Source organism: Balaenoptera acutorostrata, chromosome 17 (genome assembly GCF_949987535.1).
Source record: "Balaenoptera acutorostrata chromosome 17, mBalAcu1.1, whole genome shotgun sequence".
NCBI classification, from domain to species: Eukaryota; Metazoa; Chordata; class Mammalia; order Artiodactyla; family Balaenopteridae; genus Balaenoptera; species Balaenoptera acutorostrata.
The window spans coordinates 38,460,340-38,481,173 of NC_080080.1; the positions used below are offsets into that span (position 1 = coordinate 38,460,340).

Below are 20,834 nucleotides of genomic sequence, written 5' to 3' on the forward strand. Positions count from 1 at the left end.
CAGAGACCAGAGACTCTTATCAGCTCTCTCCTCCCTTGGCCTCTCCCACCTCCTCATGATCTCTCACTAAACTCTGCTGTTTTAAACTTCTTGTTGCTTGGATCCTGTCTTCACAGTCTGATTCCCAAAGATGCAATTCTGCCACAGGCCCTGAGGGTCACACGAGGACTGTGCTCCACCTTTCAGCCTGGTTCCACCCTCGAGCGACCTCTCCCACTTCGGGAATCCTATGTCCTTCTAATGTGGATAATCCCAATACTCCCTCTCCTAAGCCTCCTGTGGCTTCAAAGTGATGCACAATTAGGTAAAACTCCTGGCTCTCCCTTAGCAGACCCCTAACCTGCTCCTATCTAAGGCCCTTTTTAGTTACAACTAACATTCCTATAGTGGATGAGAGTTTACTGAAGTATTATCGTTACCTATAATCTGGCCATCATCCCAACACTCAACTGAAACTGCTCAGGCAAAGATCACCAATGACTTTTATTGGTCGTTATTGTCAAAACCAAGAAACACATTTCATTTATTGTCTTGGTGTCCTCTTTGCTGCTGATGGCATTATTCAACATACCCTCATTTTGGTTACTCTCTCCTGCCTAAGTTTCCATGGCACTATTACATGCTTTTGTCTGCTCAGCATCCCTTTTCCTTACCTTGGTAAGTGCCCCACCTCCCTGAATAGAGTGAGCACATGGCCTATCATAATATCAAATCTCTCTGTCCTCAGTGATTGGTCCAGAGATGGGTCACATGTCCCAAATCAGGCCAATCAGCTTTTCACTAGGATTTTCTAAATGAAGCTGGTTGGGAGTACCCTTAATCAATCAGTTTTGCTGTGTAACAAATACTCTCAAAATCTCAGTGGTTTATAACAACCAGTATTTATTTTCTTGCGCTTGAGTCTACAGGACAGAAGTGGCAAGGACTGGCTTCAGATATGCTTCACAGGTTTCTTTATTCTCTCTGGACCAGTGGCTACTGGGGACATACTCTTCTCAGGAAGGAGCACAGGAGCACAGAGCAAGCAGAAACATCTTAAAGTCTTGGCCCAGAACTGTCACATTGTCCCTCTGTCCACATTTCCAAAGCAAGTCATGTGGCCACACCCAACATCACTGGGAAGATGCCTCTGGTGGGAGCAACTGCAGTCACTCAGCAACAGGAGGGACTATGTAATGCAAATATCCCTGCATGGAGGGGCGTGAAGAACTGGGAACGATGACCAATCTGCCACACTCCCTTTACCTTTCTGAACCCAGGCTCTAAAGATGGACACTGGGAGCTGCTGTGGCCCTACCCCCCCACCACGTGAAGCTGATCTGAAGATGAAGCCCATATCCAAAAAATCAAGTCCCTAGATCCAGTGGTCTGGCTCCATCCCTGCCTTCCCAGATTTTAGTTACGAATTATTGAATTTCCCTTTGAGTTGGGATTGTATCATTCACGTGCCAAGAGGCCTGGAAAATATAGTCTCTTCCCTCTCGAGTGGTCCTTTTTGACCTTGTGTTCTGCACTCAGCTCTTCTCTCTGTAGAACAGGGGTCGGCAAACTATGGCTCATGGGCGAAATCCGGCTGGCCATCTGTTTTTGTACGTAGTTTTATTGGAACACATCCACATGCATTTACTTATGTATTGTCTGCGGCTGCTTTCACACTACAGTATCAGAGTTGAATAGTTATGATAGTGACCATACAGTCCACAAAACCTAAAATATTTACTCCCCGGCCCTTTACAGGAAAATTGTGCTGAGCCCTACCCCAAAAGATGGAGGCCATGCGCTCTCCCAGCCAGTCTCATCCACCTGCAGGCTGGTGACTCCCAAATCCATTTCCCTGGCCCTGACCTCACCCTGCATCTTGGGATAATTCTGCACACCCTTTTCTGCTCGGATGCCCCACAAGCACCTCAAATTCAGTAAGTTTTGAACTTAAACTGAACTCATCCTTTCCCCCTAAACCAGTTCCTCTTTCCAATTCCCATCAGTAATGGTGCTGGCTTTGCACCCAGCAGCCCAAGCTAGATTATTCCTTCTGCCTTCCTCCCCTGCCCCATCAAAATGTTGTGCTGGTTTTACTTCTAAACTTTTCTTAAACTCTCTCTCCTTCTCTCCAGCCTTTCTCATATATCCTCACTTGAGCCATTGCAGTCTTCTCACTTGTCTCTTTATCTCTCTTGCTTTCCACCTGTCCCTCCAGCAGGGGATCTTTTACAGCCCCAATCTTGTCCTGCAGGTCCCTTATCTAAAGTACTCAATGACTCCCATTAAGAGTCAAATCCGGGACTTCCCTGGTGGAGCAGTGGTTGAGAATCTGCCTGCCAATGCAGGGGACACGGGTTTGAGCCCTGGTCTGGGATGATCCCGCATGCTGTGGAGCAACTAAGCCCGTGCGCCACAACTACTGATCCTGCACTCTAGAGCCCACAAGCCACAACTACTGAAGCCTGTGTGCCTAGAGACCGTGCTCCGCAACAAGAGAAGCCACCGCAATGAGAAGCCCGCGTGCACCAACAAAGACCCAATGCAGCCAAGAATAAATTAATTAATTGAAAAAAAAAAAAGAGTCAAGTCCAATTTTGACAACCCAACTGGCAAAATCCTCAATTTCCTGGCCGTGCCAGTCTCTGTATCCTTATTTTAGAGTATATCTCATCTCACCCAAGACTAATGTGAAAACATACAAACTATGCTGTTTCTTGCCTCTGGCCTTTGCTTATGCTGTTCCAGCCCTGTTCACCCCCTACCTCTCTCTTTCATTTGGCTAACTCATCCTTCAGGATTCGCAACAGACATCACCTCCCTCTAGGCAACCATCTCAGGCTTGCACCTGCCTTCCTGAGCTGAGCTGAGTGCATCTTCTTTGCTCTCTCCTAGCTCTCAGGCAGAAGTTAACTTGAGTTTACCAGTGTACCTGCCTATCCGCTCACTAGGATGCAAGTTCCCAGGGACAGAGTCCATGTTTCATTTATCCTCGTGTCTTTGGCTCCTGCACAAAGTAAATGTTTGGTGAACTGAACTGAACTATAAGATATTTTTCACTCATATTACCTGTCACTGAAAGTTTGCAACAGACTTTGAGATAAATATGATTATTTTCACTTTATGAATTAGGAAACTGAATCTCAGAGAATTTGTCCAAAGCCATGCAGCTGATAAAGAGCAGAAGACTGAACTTAAATCTAGGTCTATGGACCTTGAAATTTTGGAAACTCTGACCACAAAACCGTGCTTTTATTCCTGAATTAGTCTTTTGTATTAGTTATAAAATAGATAATAGTACAAAAGTTATGTCATATTACACATAAATTCATATCTTTAAGAATAATAATAAAATGAATGCCCATGTAGTCCATTGCCCAGTTTAAGAAATAGAACATTGCCAATGCCTTTGAACCACTATCCAAATTTTGTGTTTACCATTCCCTTGCTTTTCTTTAGATTGTCCCACATTATGGATGTACTCAAACAATGTATTGTATTCCATCATATAAATGTATCAAAGTTCATTTGTCCACTACTCCTGTTGATGGATGCTTGAGCTGTTTCCAGCTTTGTTTGTTTGTTTACTTGTTTTTACAAAGAGTGCTGTTATCCTTGTACAATTCTGCTATCCACATACAGAAGTTTCTCTGGGATATATTCATAAGAGTGAAATTCATATGCGCACCTTCATCTTTACCAAACAATGTCAAACTATTTCCAACGTCTATAGCATCAGCAATGAATAGTAGTTTCGGATGCTCCACATCTTTACCAACATTTGGTCTGAATGTTTGTGTCCTCCCAAAACTCATATTTAAAATCCACCCCCCCCAAAGGTGCTGGTATTAGTAGGTGAGGTCTTTAGGAGGGGGAACCCTCATGAATGGGATTAATGCCTGATAAAAGAGGCTCCAGAGAGATCCCTAGCCCCTCCACCATGTGAGGACACAGCAAAAAGTGTTGGCCATGAACCAGGAAGAGGGCCTCCCTGAATATGACCATGCTGGCGACTTGATCATGGACTTTCAGCCTCCAAAACTGTGAGCAATAAATTTCTGTTGTTTATAAGCTAGCCAATCAGTGGTGTTCCCAAACATACCAAGACAATTTTTAAATTAAAAAAATTTTTTTCTGCCAAACAGGCAGGTGTAAAACGGTTCTCACTGGGGTTTTAACTTGCTTTTTTCTGATTATTGGTGAGATGGAAGCATTTTACGTGTTTATGAGCCATTTATATTTTCTCATGAAAAATGCCTTTTTATATTTTTTGCCATTTTTCCAATGGGTTGTCTGACTTTTTGTTATTTACCTGTTATTTATATTTTCTGGACATGAATCCTTTGTCAATCACATGTGCAACAAATAAACGTTCTTAGTTCGTGACTTACCTTTTTATATTTACGGTCTATTGATGTATAAAAGTTCTTTTTTGTGTGTGTGATGGCAAAGTCCATTTGCACCGTTTATTTAAGAAGAACAGCTGTAAGGTAAAAATGCAGATGTTTTCTTTTTGTAGAGACGGCAGTTAAAAAAGAGAAGAAATAAATACGATGTTAGAAATTATTTTGTAAAATACAACAAACCCCTGATATTTGTGAGCAATCCCAAGAACTCATAACATACAAAAATTTATGCTGAAAAACAGCTTCACCTCAGCACCTTAGAACAAATGTTGGAAACTGGCTAGATGGTGAGGAGGGTCATGACTTTTGGGATTTTGAAAGGCTCTGGATTTGTCACTTGGGAATGTCAGGGGTCTACTGTAATATAATTTGCATGAAGTCAGAGTTAACAGGAATTCTTCTACTCATTAATATTACTTATAATCATTCTTACAGTTAAGTAGCACAGTATTTAGGGGTAGGAAAAAAAAGGCTGAAGTGGGAAGAAGAATGAAGAGGATAGATCTAGGGGGAATGCTAAGAGGACAGGAGAAAGGTGATGGGAAGGAACAGAATCTCCATCTTTTCACCATTTTGTGTCATCTCAGCAGCATGCCGTGCCCCCTGTTGGAGAGGGGACAGGCAGTGGTAGAGCTTGGCCTGCCTTAAACCTCACCATCATCAAAGGACAGAAGATGCAAAAGCACCTGGTAGGATCAGGCTAAGAATGAGAACAGGGAAGTTGGATGGGAAACAAAGGAGAGAGGGGCATGACGGGAACAGGCACAGAAAAGGATTACCCAACATTACCATCATAGGCCTCCAGGGACTATCTCCTCTGAGGACCACCAAAGAAAGAAGTATCTGTGCAAATTAACACAGCAGACCACTCTTTGATGTGGAGGGGGAAAGATAAAAGGAAGAAGTAAAGGTTGCCAAGTAGAGGCACATTCCGGCTACAGAGAAGGGCAGAGGAAGGTGCGCAGGAGAGGGACTTGAGGAGGGCAGTTGGACCCTCTGGGAGGGGCTCCCAAATGAAGGCGAGAGCCACCCTCCCGCCACCCCGATGCGGTTAAGGAGTTTGCGCTGGGTGGTGGTTGTGGAGGCTTGTTGGGGCAAAGGGTCAGCGGGGGCGAGGATGCCCAGCCAGCTCTCCCCGGGGCATCTGTGTGGCACAGCTGTGGACAGAGGTCCAGCTCAGCCCAGCTATGTACTGAAAGCGGCCTTGAGTTCCCGGAAGGCTGACTGGTGGAGCTTCCTCTTGTCTTCCGGCCGCTTCCGCTCATCTTCCTTAGCTCCACTTCAGACTTACTGGCAGAGGACAAGTCTTGGACCTTGGCTTCAAAGAAGTCCTTGGCACCTTTGACGCCCTCCAGAGCAACATGGATCTCCGAAAGCTTCGCCAGTGCCCTCAGCCCACTGTCCGCCCGTCGCTCCCCTGCTGCGGCCTTGTGGAATATGAGCAGGAACTCACGGAAGCTGAGTTTGCCGTCAAAGTCCTCGTGCACCTCCTTGATCAGGTGGGTCTGGGGGCCCCCAGCTTCTCCATCACCGGCTTCAGCTCCATTAGGTCGATGAAGCCATCCCTTCCGGCATCGTACAGTTTGAACATGCTCTCCAGGTCCTTGATGAGGCGGTGGCTGGACTCCGGGAACTCGGAGTAGGGGTGGAAGACCTTGCAGCGGCGGGGTCGCACCGCGCCCTCGTTGTCGTCCAGCCGTGCGCTCAGCTCGGCGTGGGCTCTGGCCGTGGGCGCCCAGGCAGACGGCTGCGGCTGGGGCTCGGGGACTGGGGCGGCTCGGGGCGCAGGCTGGAGCCGGCCGGCCGCCTCCTCCCGCTTCAGTCACTGCTGCAGCTTGCTCGCTAGCTCCTCGCTGGCCATGGCCATGGTGGATGCGGGGACGCGGGGACTGGGCGGACAGCGGGCTCTTCGCCAACTAGCGACTCTGTGACACTTCCAAAAGTTTTTAATTTTATTGTAATTGCATGTGTCCGTCTTTTCCTCTGTGGTTTGCATTTTTTCTGTCTGTTATAAGGAATCCTTCCCTATCCTAAGGTCATAAACAGTAAACACCAGCATTTACTGAGTACTTTCTGTGTTTCAGTACTCTTAATTCCCTTTCATGGATGACGAATGTAAGACACAGAGAAATTAAGCGATTTGATCAATGTCACACAGTAAATAAGCAGTGGACTCGGGATTTGAACCCAGACCATCTGCCTTTAGCATTTGCACTTTAAAGACTGTTTATACTTCCAGTTGTAGAGATCATCTGGTTAGTCTAAAAGATTTAGAGTTTTACCTTTCTCATTAAAGTATTTAATCTGAAGTTGGCTTTTGTATATGATGTAAGATACCTGAATTAATCTTTAATAACTACTTTATCCCCTTAGACATTCATCATTAGTGAAACTAGTGTTGACTGATTCATGCTAAAGATGAATTTAAAAACAAACAAACAAAAAAAACTAGAGACTTCCCTGGTGGTCCAGTGGTTAAGACTTCACCTTCCAATGCAGGGGGTGCGGGGAGCTAAGATCCCACATGACTCGGGGCCAAAAAAACCAAAACATAAAACAGAAGCAATATTGTAGCAAATTCAATAAAGACTTAAAAAAAAGTAATAATTCTCAACTTAAAAAAAAAAAAAAACCTATTTCATGGAGACTGCAAGAGAGTGATCCTAAGCAAAATGTAACCCTGCTCTCAAAGTTCACAGTGAAGTTGAACTTCAAATGATGTGTCCCAGAATACAATTCTTTGAATTAACTGAGGAAGGCAGACTTCCACCGTTCCAGAGTTGAGGACAGAAGATTGATCAAAGGCTTTTGGCATCTTGTAAAGTGAACAGAATATCCCCTGAAGAAACCCTGCAAAAGGCAGAGGCCATCACAATGCCCGGAACAGCCTCCAGCTCTGCCTACACTGCTGGGACCAAAATAGCTCACACGGCCTTCCTGCCGCCTCCTTGTGAACTGTGTGGGAAGGAACACTGGTCACGAATTCTTTGTTTCAACTACCCGCACACGCTAGGACAGTCATAGCAACTGCAGTGACATCTTGGAATCTGGAGAATAGCACATCACAGGCTAGACATCATACCTATTCTGCACCAAGTGCCATCTTCCTCCAAAATTAAAGGTTTTTAAACAAATGCCAAGAAGCTGAAAATGATTTTTAATTAAAAAATAAAATGGGAATGAGCTGAATGTGGCAGAGTATAAAATAAAATGGGAATGAGCTGAATGTGGGCCAGATCATAAAGGGTCTCATATTGACAGACTTAAGAAGTGTGAACTTCACTGTGTCAGTGAGCAGGTTTGGAAGTCTTTTAAACAGGAAAGTAATACGAACCGTTTATTATTTTGCTCGTTACAGACTGTATGACTGGTTACAATCTGGGTGATAGAATATACTAAAGACTGGCTGTGACAAGCTCTGCCGGTGGTGCCCTCCTACCCCAGCCCGGTTCTTTCCTGCCGGCAGAGCTCGCCTCCCACTCCGAAGGCTGGAAATGCCTGACAATCACTTTCCCAGCCTCCCTGGCAGGTAGAATACGGGCATGTGACCCAGTCCTGGCTAATGGGACCTGGTGGGAGAGGTTGCTAAGGGGATTCTGGAAAAGGTTTCCCTCTCTAGTAAAAAGATGCGTAAGAAGAAAAGCCCCGCTTCTTTTCTAAATATGATCGTGTTTGCATGTAATGCCTGGAGCTGCCACCGTGAATAGGGACAAGGCCAATACCTCAGGGATGGCAGAGCAGAAAGATGGAGGTGACGACGTCATAGAACCACACAGAGCCACCTTCCCTTTGGAGATAACAGATGCTTATTGTTCAAGCCACTTTTACTTGGATATTCTGTTACTTGTACCCTACACCATCTCAAGGAAAGAAGCATTAATAAAGTCTCCAATTCAATGCAATATAATGTTAAAGAAAATATTAAAAATAGACACTTTTTCCTTCAGATACTTAATTGAAATAAATGAGCCACAAAATTGGAAATAGCTACCGTATTAACTGTTCACTGAACATTTTGGGTGCTCAAGCAAGAAACTACAAAACCTGGGAGATGTCTTATTTTTTCTCTATCTGAAATGATTTTTTTCTCATTTGCACATTTCCCTAAGACCATTTCTCCCTGTTCGCTGCTAGGCAGCAATTCTCTCTTTTTGAAGGTCTCTGTTTCATGAAGTCATGGCAGTCATAGCACATTATTTAAGAAGCTCAGCATCGTGCAAACAAAAGAACTGCAAGTTCCAGGGCTTCGAACAACAATACAGAATCACAGAGTTCTCAAGGTGAGAGGTACCTAACATCATCTGTAGTAACGCAGTAGAATTTGAATACAGATAACACCAGAACATCTGGTTAGAGTTCCTTAAGACCATTAACAATTATCTCCCAACCTAAATTCCTATATGCAGTGGCTGGCAACTTTTCAGCATGTCCTTCTGGTTCCATCTGAAGGAAACCCCATCCAGTCCCCAAAACACGTCAGGGTCCCCCAGCTACCACTGGAGAGTCCTTCTTTCATTCTAGGAATATTTGCTAAGGCTCTATCAAGTGCTGGCACTGAGATTTAATCTCTCCGATCTTTATTCTCATGTCGCTTACAGTATTTTCCGGGAACTCGTGACTTTTCCATATGCAAACCATTTTAAAAAATACAAGTGAGAAACACGGCATCTGAGATAGAGAGCTGGATTGCCAGGTACAGGCGGAGTGAAGGTGGCTGCTTTGGGTTCGCCAATGTCTCCTTTCACTCCTATTCACTTCGATAAGTGTTGACTCCGCGCCGCTGGGGCTAGAACGGCTTTGGCCCCGACAGGTGCGGACCCGGCGCGCAGAGGGGCGCGGCTCTTCTCCCCCTTCGGGCCTGTGAGGCCTCCGCGCGCCCGTGCCCGGCGGCGGGACAATGCGGAGCGAGCCGAGCCGCCCCGGGAGGCCGCAGAGCGCGGGGCGCCCCCGGCAACCTGGCGCCGCGCGGGGGCGGGAGTCAGGTGGCCACGGCGCGCCCGCCTCGCCCGGGCACCGAGCAGGAAGTGGCTGCGGTGCGCCCCGGGCGCGGCCTCCGCAGGGCGCGCCTCCTTTGTGGCGCCGTGCTGTGCGGCCGGGCCGGGAGGAGGCGGGAGCCCGAGTCCCAGCGCGGGGAGCGAGAGCTAATGGCGGCGCCTGCGCCCGGGGGCCCCGGAGCCGCCGCCTCGGCCGCCCTGGACGAGCTGTCCCGGAACCTCACGTACGGGGCGCTTGGCGCCGGCAATGGCTCCCTGTCGGGCGCTTGGTACCGCCGGAACCAGGTAAGGGCCGGCCGCCCCGCCGCCTGGTGGGGACCGGGGTGGTGCCGCGGCGCCTCGTGCCCCTCGGCCGCTGTCCCGCCGACTCTCAGAAGGACACTGGGCTGTCCAAGTGGGCAGAGCTGACATGATGTTACCACACATTGATTTCACTGCCCCTCGTTTGGGAGAGCGGGAAGCCCTGGTCTGCCTCTCCTGGGCATCGGTCCCTGGGAGCGGGTCGCATAGGTCTGCGGTCATGGGCCTCTGGGTCCCCAACCATCCCGCCTCTCAGGCCTGAATCCGCCTTCTTCTCCCGGAACGATTCTAGGAGTGCGGGGCGAATCTCCTCCACCCATATCCGCCCCCCTGCCCCCCGCCAGGATCATTTTACAGTTCAAAAAATATAAGTGACACTCTGTTCTCCGAATCAGAGAACTCGTTAAGGGCCGCCAAATGTCACCTCTGTGCGGATGCTCTGAGCGTGTGCGTGTGTGTGGGTCCCCAGTGGGTCAGCACAGCTCTTGCATTGCGGCGAGAGGATCGCTGATGCTCTCAGCTTGCGATCGCCAGACTCCTTTTTCACCGGCCCTTTGGGGAAACGTCGAGAGCCTCAACAACGTGCATGTACGCTGGAAGTACACGTTTAACAGAATCAAAGAGGATTAGAGCTGCCCATTTATTTGGGGCTTGTTTTAAGATCAGAAAAAAAGCCCTTCCTCTAGCCGTATTTCTGTTCTTTCTAGTGGGTGCAAGTGATCTTGATATGGTCAATTCCAAGCTTCCTCCTGTTTTCATATGGGTGTTGCTTTGTTCTTGTTCTTTAACAAATCAATGGTTCTTTTTATTTTACAACAATATAATTATAAAATATTTGTTGCTGTTGGTCTACATCAGGGGTTTTACCAATAATCAAAGGCCTAGAAGCATTTTATACTTGAAACGTGTTTCAAATGTTAGTTTCTGAGATGTTAAAATTTTGTTTTCAAAAACAACACGGAAGATAATTTACTTATATAAAGACAAAATTAGCATGTTCACGTTATTAGTATTCAACAGAGGAGAGAGTATCACTTTGAGTATGTTTTACCACAAAACATACTAAAATAGGAAAAATGGGGGGCACAGAGCCTATTGGATTCCATTTCTCCTTGCTTCCACCCACAGGAGTTACAAAGACAAGAACTGCTTTTTATGGGAAGTTCTTTGAGCGTATCTGTTACACTATGCTTATGCTAGCATATGTTATAAAGCATATTATAATATGCTTATGCTAGAAGCACTCCCAATAAAAGTTTAAGAATGATATTTTGTCTTTTGGTAAAGGAATTAAAGAGTAAATGTGACCTACCATGGCATCATCCAAAACAGGAGGACATTGTTTGGAGAGTGGAAACCTCTGCAGTCATTAGTTTTCTTTAATGTTTCCTGGAATTCAAGATTGTCTTGGCTCTCTGACACCAAACACAGCTTATCGTGTGACATAAATGTGAGAATTTAACTTTATGTTTGCAAGGCTTAACTTGCCTTTGACAATATAGATTTGTACAGGTTAGAAAGGGTGTATCCAGGATATGCTAATTGAAACTACTCAGCTGACACCCAAGCATAGCTAGTTTGAGGTAAGACTATATCAGCCTTTCCCATTATTATGCAAACTTAGACTATCTTATAAGATTGTGGTATTTTATCCTTTCAGCGATTGAATTTGTTTTTAAGCAAAAGTAAAAATTGGTTTTTAAAAATTCATTCAGCAAACATTTTATTGAGTGCCTCTAGTGCTGGGCAGGCCAGTAGAAATAAAATGGAATCTAATTTTTCTTTTCTTTCCTTTTTGGACACTAACTGAATACAGATGGCTGAAAATGGGAGTGGCTCCAGGAAAACAAAATAAGAGATGAAAGTTTAAGACTCGAAACTAACCTTGATTGCTGGATAGCCAGGGTTTAATAAGTTGTATCACTACTGAAATGTTTGAACAGTGTCTGTTCACTGATAGCCCAGCTTTCTGTGTCTTTCCAAGAGACAACCATCAGATCTGATAAATTAACCTTACTCACAGAAAAAGACCAACTTCCCTGAAACACATTCAGGTGACAGATGAATCTTTAACAGTGCCCGCTTAGAATCAGTGTGGTCTAAGGCAAAGATGTGAGTGCTTCTAGAGGAAGAAATCCCAAAACAAGTAGGAAGTAGAAGTTCAGTGGGGAAAATGTTTTAGGGAATCAGGGAAGTGAGGCCTTTGCCCCATCTGCATCTCTTAGGAGTCTACCTATACAAGTATAAATGCAATAAAGTTCTACAAAGGTATTTTCTTTATGTTTGATCCACAAGTTTTCAGTATAAAAAATAATGTTTCTGCGATGGTTATTGAGCTCCCTGCTTTGTACAAATCACTGTGGGATATTCAACATAGTCTTTAGACTCAACCCCTTCCTTCCTTCCTAATGTTATTAGGTGCTTGGGGAAACGAGCTATGCGGGTAACTGTAAAACAAGGCAGTATGTTTTAAGTGTCATGTGAGGAATATAAAGTCCTTTGGGACTTCAGAGCAAGGTGGCTTTTAGCAGGGGCTATCAAGGATGTTTTGTGGAGAGGTGGTATTTGAGCTGGACACCTAAAGACAGAGTTTCATTGATGGGAGTCACAGGTGGAAAGCATTCCAAGAAAGGGAAAAGTCTGGAGACCAAAGAGCAGCCCATGCTGTCTGAGCAGGTGCCCTTCTGAACAATTTTGTACCTAGAGTAGAAGTCAGTGGCCATTCTGGTTGCAATGGAAAACTGACACTGACTGGAAAGTGGAAATACAGTTTTGGGTCTTAGATATTGTCATGGATTGCCGTGAAGGACAACAGGTTAAGAAGTTTGGACTATATCTGGTAGACAGTGGGGAGCCATTGAAGGTTTTTCAAACAGGGAGTAAAAGGATCAAAACAAATTAAAGACATTTAAATTAGGGTCAGGGACTTCCGTGGTGGCTCAGTGGTTAAGAATCCACCTGCCAGTGCAGGGGACATGGGTTCAAGCCCTGGTCCGGGAAGATCCCACATGCCACGGAGCAACTAAGCCCATGCGCCACAACTACTGAGCCTGTGCTCTAGAGCCTGGAAGCCACAACTATTGAAGCCCATGCACCTACAGCCCGTGCTCTGCAACAAAGAGAAACTATCACAATGAGAAGCCCGCGCACTGCAACAAAGAGTAGCCCCCGCTTGCCACAACGAGAGAAAGCTCACGTGCAGCAACGAAGACCGAACGCAGCCAAAAGAAAAAAAAAGAACACACAAATTAGGGTTAGCAGGATGCAGAGGCCTCTAACTGGCTAGCTATGGACCGAATCCAGCCCGTAGACGTATCTTGTGTCAAACTGCAGAGAGGTTTAGAAAATGTTTAATACGTTGCCAATGTTTAAAAATGAGTAGATTATGTATAAGGTTTCAAGTTTCCATGATCTGTTTAAATATTAGAAGTGCTAGCAACTTGGCCCTCTTTCGCACGTGATAACTGTGAGGGGGAGTTCACTGTTTAGAACAACTGTGCTCCCCACTTAGGCCCCTCTCTTTGCTCTCATCTCCTTTACCTACTCGCCTTGTAGGCACTTAATTTGCAACCAGCGTTAGAGGCTGTTGTCTAGTTTCTGCTGTCAACTAGCGGAGTTCACGTGGGCGTCACACTGGGCTTCAGTTTTCCTTACTGGTAAAATTAGGCTTAGAATAGAAGATCCCCAGGCTCTTTCATGCTATCTGGTTGAATAAATAAGTGCCAATCCGGCAAGGCTGTAGAGGGAATGGACAGGAAAGGATGAACGTGGGAATATTGTGAAGGAGGGGTTTTGTGGCTGTTTCTTTAAGTTTATGCATGTTGCTAAATATCTAAATTCACAAAGACACTGTCAGAAAGGTTTATTCTGCACAGGGTGAAATGAAAAATTTAGATTTTTTTAATGTCCTTTATTTGAACTTTTGATGTTCAATGGCTTGAATTTTTAAAGTCAACATATTTAGAGGAAAATTGATACAACTTGGCAGGGAAGAGGCGAATCGAAGAGACATTTGTTATGCATTTACTATGTGACACTTTATAGCTATTATCTCATTGGAGCCCCGAAGAACCTCGTAAGGTACATATTATCCTCACTGTTCATGTAAGGAAACTTGTGTTAAATAACTTGCCCCCAGATCTTACAGCAAGTAGATTTAACTGCAAAGCTATTTTTATTCCATGCCTGAAGGCCATTGCTTAGAAACTAAGGCTTGAAAAGAATGTGGTAGGGGAAAATGAATATGGCTTGTCTCACTGTACTAAAGAAAAATCGCATTGAGTTTTATATTGCCCTTTTATTGATTTTGCTTTGCTACCGTTTATCTACTTTCTGCTGGTCGCTGCATCTGATTGCCTCTTAGAGAAAGAAAAGTGCCAAAACTTACAAATAACCAAAGGGCCAGGTAGAGGTTGCTGGTCCTTTCCGTTTCCTTCCCAAGAAAAATCCCTTTTTTGTTTTGTTTATACTTACTGACCTTTCTTTTTTTTTTTTTTTTTTTTTGCCTTCCTTATATATCCAACATGGCATTTTCCCTTTACCACATTTTCTTCGAGATGTATGTATAAGTCAGCAAAAAGAAGGAAGAAAATGATTACCTCAAAGCTTTTGTAATCATTATCATCATCATCATCCCATGGTCCTTATTAGAGGAACAGACTCTTAATGCTGTTGTGAATTTGTCACACCACGCGTTTGCCTTTAAATCTACCTGTTATCCTCTTTACGGCTTGATTTATATTAACCAGCTATAATATTTGCATTAATGCAATCAGCTAAGTTCAGGCTGTGGGAAACTTCAGTTTACAGGTTTATGTGGCTCGGTTTCTTCAAAAATCATTTTTACAAGGAAAAAAAAAAGGAGAGCAAGGATAGAGGGAGAACCTGTAGATTAAAATACACCTAAAAGACCTATTAGGAAAAAAGACAGCCTTCGTTCACAGTGTTTAGGGATGCACACCTGGGTGATTAAACTATAGAGAAAAGCAAGGAAGTGATTGCCGTGGAGTCAGGCCAGTGTTTCCTTGGGGAAGGGAGAGGCTGGGATGGGATGAGGCAAAGGGAGGTCTTTGGGTAGGCGCCCAATTTCTGTTTCTTGATCTGGATGCTGTTATGAGGGTATTTGCCTTATAATAATTCATTTTAGTAAATTGTTCATCTATATCATTTTCTTTATGGTTGCCTGTATCTATTATATTCTACAATTTTAAAATGTTAAGAAATATTAGGATTGCTATGACTGTTCAATTTGCATGTTTTACCCAGATGGTGTGGGAAATGGTATGCCATATTCATTTTGTTTGCTTAGGAGAATTATTTAAACAATTTCTTTTTAAAATGTTGGTGATTGTTCAAATTGGCATTTGAGAGTTTACCATGGAAAGGATGACATTCCCCTAAGCTATCCTTTTTGTTCAAGGATAGTGTGGTCTAAAAAGCTCAGTCTCTTTACTAGGTGCGTTGGCAAGTTTCTTAATTTCTCCAAATCTTGGCTTTCTCTATTGAAATGGTAATAATAATAACACTACATACCTTATAAGGTTGATGTAGGAATAAAATAAGATAATGTATATCAAATAGTTAGCAGTTCCAGACACATAGAAAGCACTCAATAAACACTAGCTATTATTAGAAGTATTACGGTCAACCTATATTATAGGAAAGTCATAAAATACATTTTTCTAATAATTAATAATTATTGTACTTAACTCATTACAAATGGAAATAAGAGAAATCATGTCAGTTATTTGATGTAATTCTGTTTTCTTTCATCTAAAACCACTGAATTCTCTACATCCAGTGCCTTCCTCACTCCCTTTGATGTTTGCCTCCCCTTCACTCTCCAAACATATTCACATTACAGAACACTTCCTGATTGCAGTAATCTCCTAATTGGAACACTTGTTATCTTGAAGTACTAAGGCAAAGATTCCTCCCATGTCTAATGCCACTTTCCAGAATTCAGGGTTGGGGTGGATGGGTGTGTAGCCCTGGGAACAGCTGACAGGTTTTGGTGGCAGTAGTGTGATGATGTCTTCAGACATTGACTATAGTTTAACCACCCAGCAGGACCAGCACCCCAGCTTGGGAAGGCTCATGCAGTGTTAGCGTTAAGACTTAAATGCTATTTATTTTAGCTTGAGTGTTTTTTTGTTTTCTGAAGGTCCAACATTCCTCTATTCAGTTTACACCTTTTCTAACCTACCTCACGTGTTCCGTCCAACAGAATTACATTTTACATAAAGTCAGAGCTCTTCGACGGTCTGTCCTGGTCCACCAGAGTGTCCTAATTGCCTGGAGGCTGGCAGATAACACTCCACTTCCCGTCCACATAGTTCTCAGCATGTGCATACCTGTACATTTGCTTCACCTTGTCACTTGCTTGGCCCTTGGTCACTCCCAGCATGGTCTCCTGTCATCTTTGGCACCCATCGGGAGACACGGAGTAAATACAGGCTCGTGTAAACACAGGCTAACACATGTTTAGTTATGAGCTCCACACCTCACCAAATATTGCGTTTGTCCTGGCGTGACTCCTTCAGAGACCCACCCTGGCCATGGCAGGTCGTCTTGAGGCCTGCCAACAGCCCCACCTCTGGTTTCCTAAGCCACCCCCTCACCTTCTCGGCACCTCTCAAATTTTCTCCTTTCAGTAACTTGGACCCCTGGCCTGACTTCTTTAGCTTGCAACGGGAGTCCATCTCTCTTCTGGCTTTTGAACTTGGCTTCCCTACCAAGAATGCTTTGTAAGTTAAGAGGCTTTGGTTTTCGAGTCACAGGAAACCTAACATTAACTGGCTTAAGTAATAGAGGGAATTAATCAGTCTGGATGACGTGGAAGGCTGGAAGAACTCTGGGTCCACACCAGCCTTGATCCACAGTCTCCAACAACATGGCAAATGCTCGGGTTCTCACTCTCCTCTTCAACTTCTGTTCCTCAGGGCTTTTGTTTCCACTTTTTGCAGGCTCACCCTCCAGCCTACATTCTCCCTTTCACTTCCAGGAAGGAAAGCTTGACTTTCTCCAACACTGAAAATACATCGGCTTTAGTCTGCCTGAACGAGGTGGGTATCCACTGGCAAAGGCAGTGTCCCTTGCTTCGTCTCAATCTTGCCTCTACCTGCTTAGCGATTTCTTTACCATCGACAGTCTTCTCTTCAGTCGGTAGGGATCTCCTAAAAGTTTAGTGGATTTAGGTGACATAGTGCGGTATGTGAGTGCAATGTTGTATGGAGTCCTAGAAGCCACGTCAGCGTTGCTGATATGTCATTCAGGCTTGCGGAGGATCCCGTGAATTCTGGGGGGGTCTTTATTTCTTCTTCAGCCTTTGGACTTGCAGGGCTCTGGTTGTTCTGGGACTGTTTGGGAGACAGCAGCACTCTGTTCCCTCTCGTCACAGCCCACATTAATCTTGATCAGCTAACCGACAATGAGGGCCCAAAATGCAACCAACATTCCACTCAATAAGAGAAAAACAAATACCGTATGCTAACACATATATATGGAATCTAAGAAAGAAAAAAAGGTCATGAAGAACCTAGGGGTAAGACGGGAATAAAGACACAGACCTACTAGAGAATGGACTTGAGGATATGGGGAGGGGGAAGGGTAAGCTGTGACAAAGTGAGAGAATGGCATGGACATATATACACTACCAAACGTAAAATAGATAGCTAGTGGGAAGCAGCCGCGTAGCACAGGGAGATCAGCTCGGTGCTTTGTGTCCACCTAGAGGGGTGGGATAGGGAGAGTGGGAGGGAGACGCAAGAGGGAGGAGATATGGGGATATATGTATATGTATAGCTGATTCACTTTGTTATAAAGCAGAAACTAACACACCATTGTAAAGCAATTATACTCCAATAAAGATGTTAAAAAAAAAAAAGAAATCACAAGCAGAGGGTCCTTCTCAACAGAACAGTGTTGGGTAGTGATATCAAAGAAATCAGAAAACATGGACTGTGTCCTCAAACTGTAGCCATACATATGTGTGTGATATACATAAATTATATCACGTGTACATTATACAATGTACAATGTGTATGTGTGAAAGTGAGATAAAGAGACAGAGAGAGAGAGACTGCTTTTGAAATACTTGAAAAACAACATTTGAAGGGCTGGTGTGAAGCTACCCTTGCTTATATAATCTGATGGATTGCTTCCATTGTGCTTCCAGGACTAACATAGTACAGTTATGTAATTGTAAATAAAGAGAGCCAAAGCAGAAGAGGAAATTGTGTGATGTACCTTTGGATATGGCTGCCTGAGTCACAGCAGTGGAGAAATGAGTGATTGTTTGTGAACAAGGTACAAGCAGACCTCATGTTACAAGCAGCTGCCACAGCCATAAAATAGAGAATAATTCTGAGTTACATGTACAGCATTTTATTAGCCTTTTGAACTATACTTGCAGACCCAAATCACAGTCACCATCAATGAGTCCTATGGGTATCATATGTGGGATGATCATAAAGTATGTTGGAACCTGCCTGCTGGACCAGTGGGACGTGAGAATTTTGCCAGGAATGGGGGAAATTATCTTGGCTATGAGGACTGACCCTTTAGAGGCAATGAAGAGTCCAAGTCAGAGTGTCCCAGAGGAGAAAATTTGAACTTGATTCCTGCCTTGATGTCAGAAAGATCTGGTCTGGTGGGTGGCCTGGCAGATATGTGTCAGTGAGTGGCAGTGTCATGATCCCTCCCCCATATTGAGGCACAAACTCACCCAGTGGCTGGGGTCTGACATAGACAATAGAGTTTAGTCTCCAGGAGGATGGAGCTGGCAAAATACAGCCAGAGTTCAAGGCAGGCATTGCTCTCAAAACGGACATAGACTCTTGAAACCTAAGCAGGTGTTGGGGAAAGAGCTGTCATTCAGTGAGCTCCCAAGTTTCCAACTTTAGGGTAGGAAGCCTCTCGCAAACCCTGGGCTGGCCCTGCAAAAGGCAGCCTGCAATCCTGCTTCTTTGGAAACAAAAGATGACAGATTTTTAAAATTATTATTATGAATATGTTCTTGAAAAATTTGAAAGTAATGGGACCTCATCTTGATCTGGATGCAAACAATAGCATTCTTTGTGTTCAGCATGTCTGTCCTTGTTTCAAAGATTCGCCTTTCCAGTGTTAAATGGGGTTGATTTGTTTTGTAATAGAACCAAGTTTAAGATTTCCTTAAGTGATATCACACCTTCCTTGACTATTGTTGCTGTCCTTTTAACAAAGTGTTAAAAGCCCCCAAAGGATGTCTTATTAAATTTTTCCCATAAATTTGTTCTGCTGCAACTTAAATTTCTCAAAAGCAAAAAAACACGGTGGCTTCTTAGTAAGCTTAGTAAGGCTTATCCTTAATGGAGTTAAGTTTTTTAAAATAATGAATGTACAGTTATGTAAGTAAATGTGTTCCCGAGTAAAAGACAAAATGTAATAGTGCTTAATTGTATGGAAAGGCAATATGTTGGGCTTTTCTGCCTAGGTTTTAAGGTTGATTAAAAATTGGCATGGGACAGCTTGTAGAATAGCAACGATATACTGTGGTATGTAACCCTGACCTTTTCTGTTGGCTCTAAATCACCAGATTTGGATCCAGTGTCATGAGAGTTTCTCAGGATAGAAAGGCAATAACTGTATAGCATACAAAAACCAAGATAACAAATTAAAAATCTGTTCCTGACTGAAAATTTTTCTTTCTTCTTTTTCACGTATGGGATTATAGTGTTAACTTTAGTTTGGGTTAGTATTGCAGACAACGCAATTATCTACAAGGGCAAAGGATATTAGTGGTAAGAATAGTCCAACCCATTCGGTAATCTAAAAAGCATTTCATATTTCAGGTTGCCTCCAATGTTTGCTGGGATGAATATGAATATTGTTCCTCTATGGCCCTGTTGTAATTCACTCTCCACATGTCCCCTACTTCTTCTCTGAGATCCCAAAGTGTCTCCTAATTGGTTTTCCTGTTCCCGGTCTTGCTCCCTCCTAGTCCATCCTCCACACTGTAGCCAGGATGAGTCTTCTAAAAGTCACGCTGGACCTAACATTCTCTGGTTTAGAGCCCTGCGTGTTGTAGCACCACCAGCAGATCCATAGCACGAAAAGGCTCCTGCCTGCCTCTCCGGTCCAGCTATACTGGAGTCGTGCAGATGTGATTAAATTAAAGATCTTCAGGTGGGATGATTATCCTGGATTATCTGGATGAACCCTAAATGCCGTCACATGTATCTTTTTATAAGAGGAAGACCCAGGGAGATTTCATGTGGAAGAGGAAGGCAATGTGGCTACAGAGACAGAGATTAGAGTGATATAACCGTAATCCAAGGATATGTCAGCAGCCACCAGAAACTGGGGGAGGCAAGGAATGGATTCTCCCTTAAAGCCTCTAGAGAGAGTGTGGCCCTGCCATTTTTTTTTCTTTAATCCTTGAAATAAAAATTTTAATGACTGAAATTAATAACTAAACAGATTAGGTAAACAGTAAATTGGAAACAGCAAAAGAGCCTTATATCACAGCATAGGCAAACAAGTTCCAGTCTGTGCACCTATATGCAAAATGTTATTTTAAAATAAGCCTTCTAGAAAAAAATGTAGGAAGTTTTCTCATGACCTTTTAACCCAGATATAAAGGGTACCACACATAAAGTTAAGGATCAATAAGTTTACTTCCTCAATAGAGTATATTTAAGTCCGTTTATTACTTAAAAGTTTCTATGCAAAAAGAGGCAAGACACAGTGAGAAAAGTTGTACGGAATGCATATATTCCAAAAGAAATCATATTGGGGATAAAGTACTCTGACACATCAAGTACAAAAAGGCTGCCACCATAAATTAAAAATTGGACAGTCTGGAGAAACATTTAATGAAACAAGAGAGCCAAGTGGTTTATAAGATTATCTGAAGGTTCAACATCATTGGTCATTATAAAAATGGAAATTTAAACCATAATGAGATGTGAGGTTCTCCAGAATAGCTAAACTTAAAAAAAATTGCAATACCAAGATACCAAGTGTTGGAGGGGGAGAGAGGCACCTGGAAATGTTATTTACTACTATATGACATTTTGGAAAAATCTTTGTGAGTGATTATAAAACCCAGACATATGCATACCCTATGAACTAGCAACTGAACTTCTTGGTATGTGGGCCCTGCCATCTTGATTTC

The 20,834-nt window shown here is 43.7% G+C and overlaps 1 protein-coding gene and 1 pseudogene across 3 annotated transcripts in view; one reads left to right on the top strand and one right to left on the bottom strand.

Annotated features, from left to right (window-relative positions):
* Positions 1–5,570: 5,570 nt before the first annotated feature.
* LOC103012531 (EF-hand domain-containing protein D1-like) lies at positions 5,571–6,246 on the bottom strand (annotated as a pseudogene).
* A 3,107-nt stretch (positions 6,247–9,353) lies between these two features.
* NIPAL2 (NIPA like domain containing 2) overlaps positions 9,354–20,834 on the top strand; it is a 75,031-nt gene continuing 63,550 nt past the window's right edge. For 2 of the 3 annotated variants that reach the window (XR_009005810.1, XM_028164629.2), the window contains exons 1-2: positions 9,354–9,664; positions 16,645–16,743. Coding sequence is in view for 2 of the 3 variants with exons in the window: in XM_028164629.2 (XP_028020430.2) it covers positions 9,530–9,664; positions 16,645–16,743 (234 nt within the window). In the remaining variant the exon portion in view is untranslated. The remainder of the gene's footprint in view (positions 9,665–16,644; positions 16,744–20,834) is intronic. The other variant, XM_057532159.1, reaches the window with a different exon arrangement.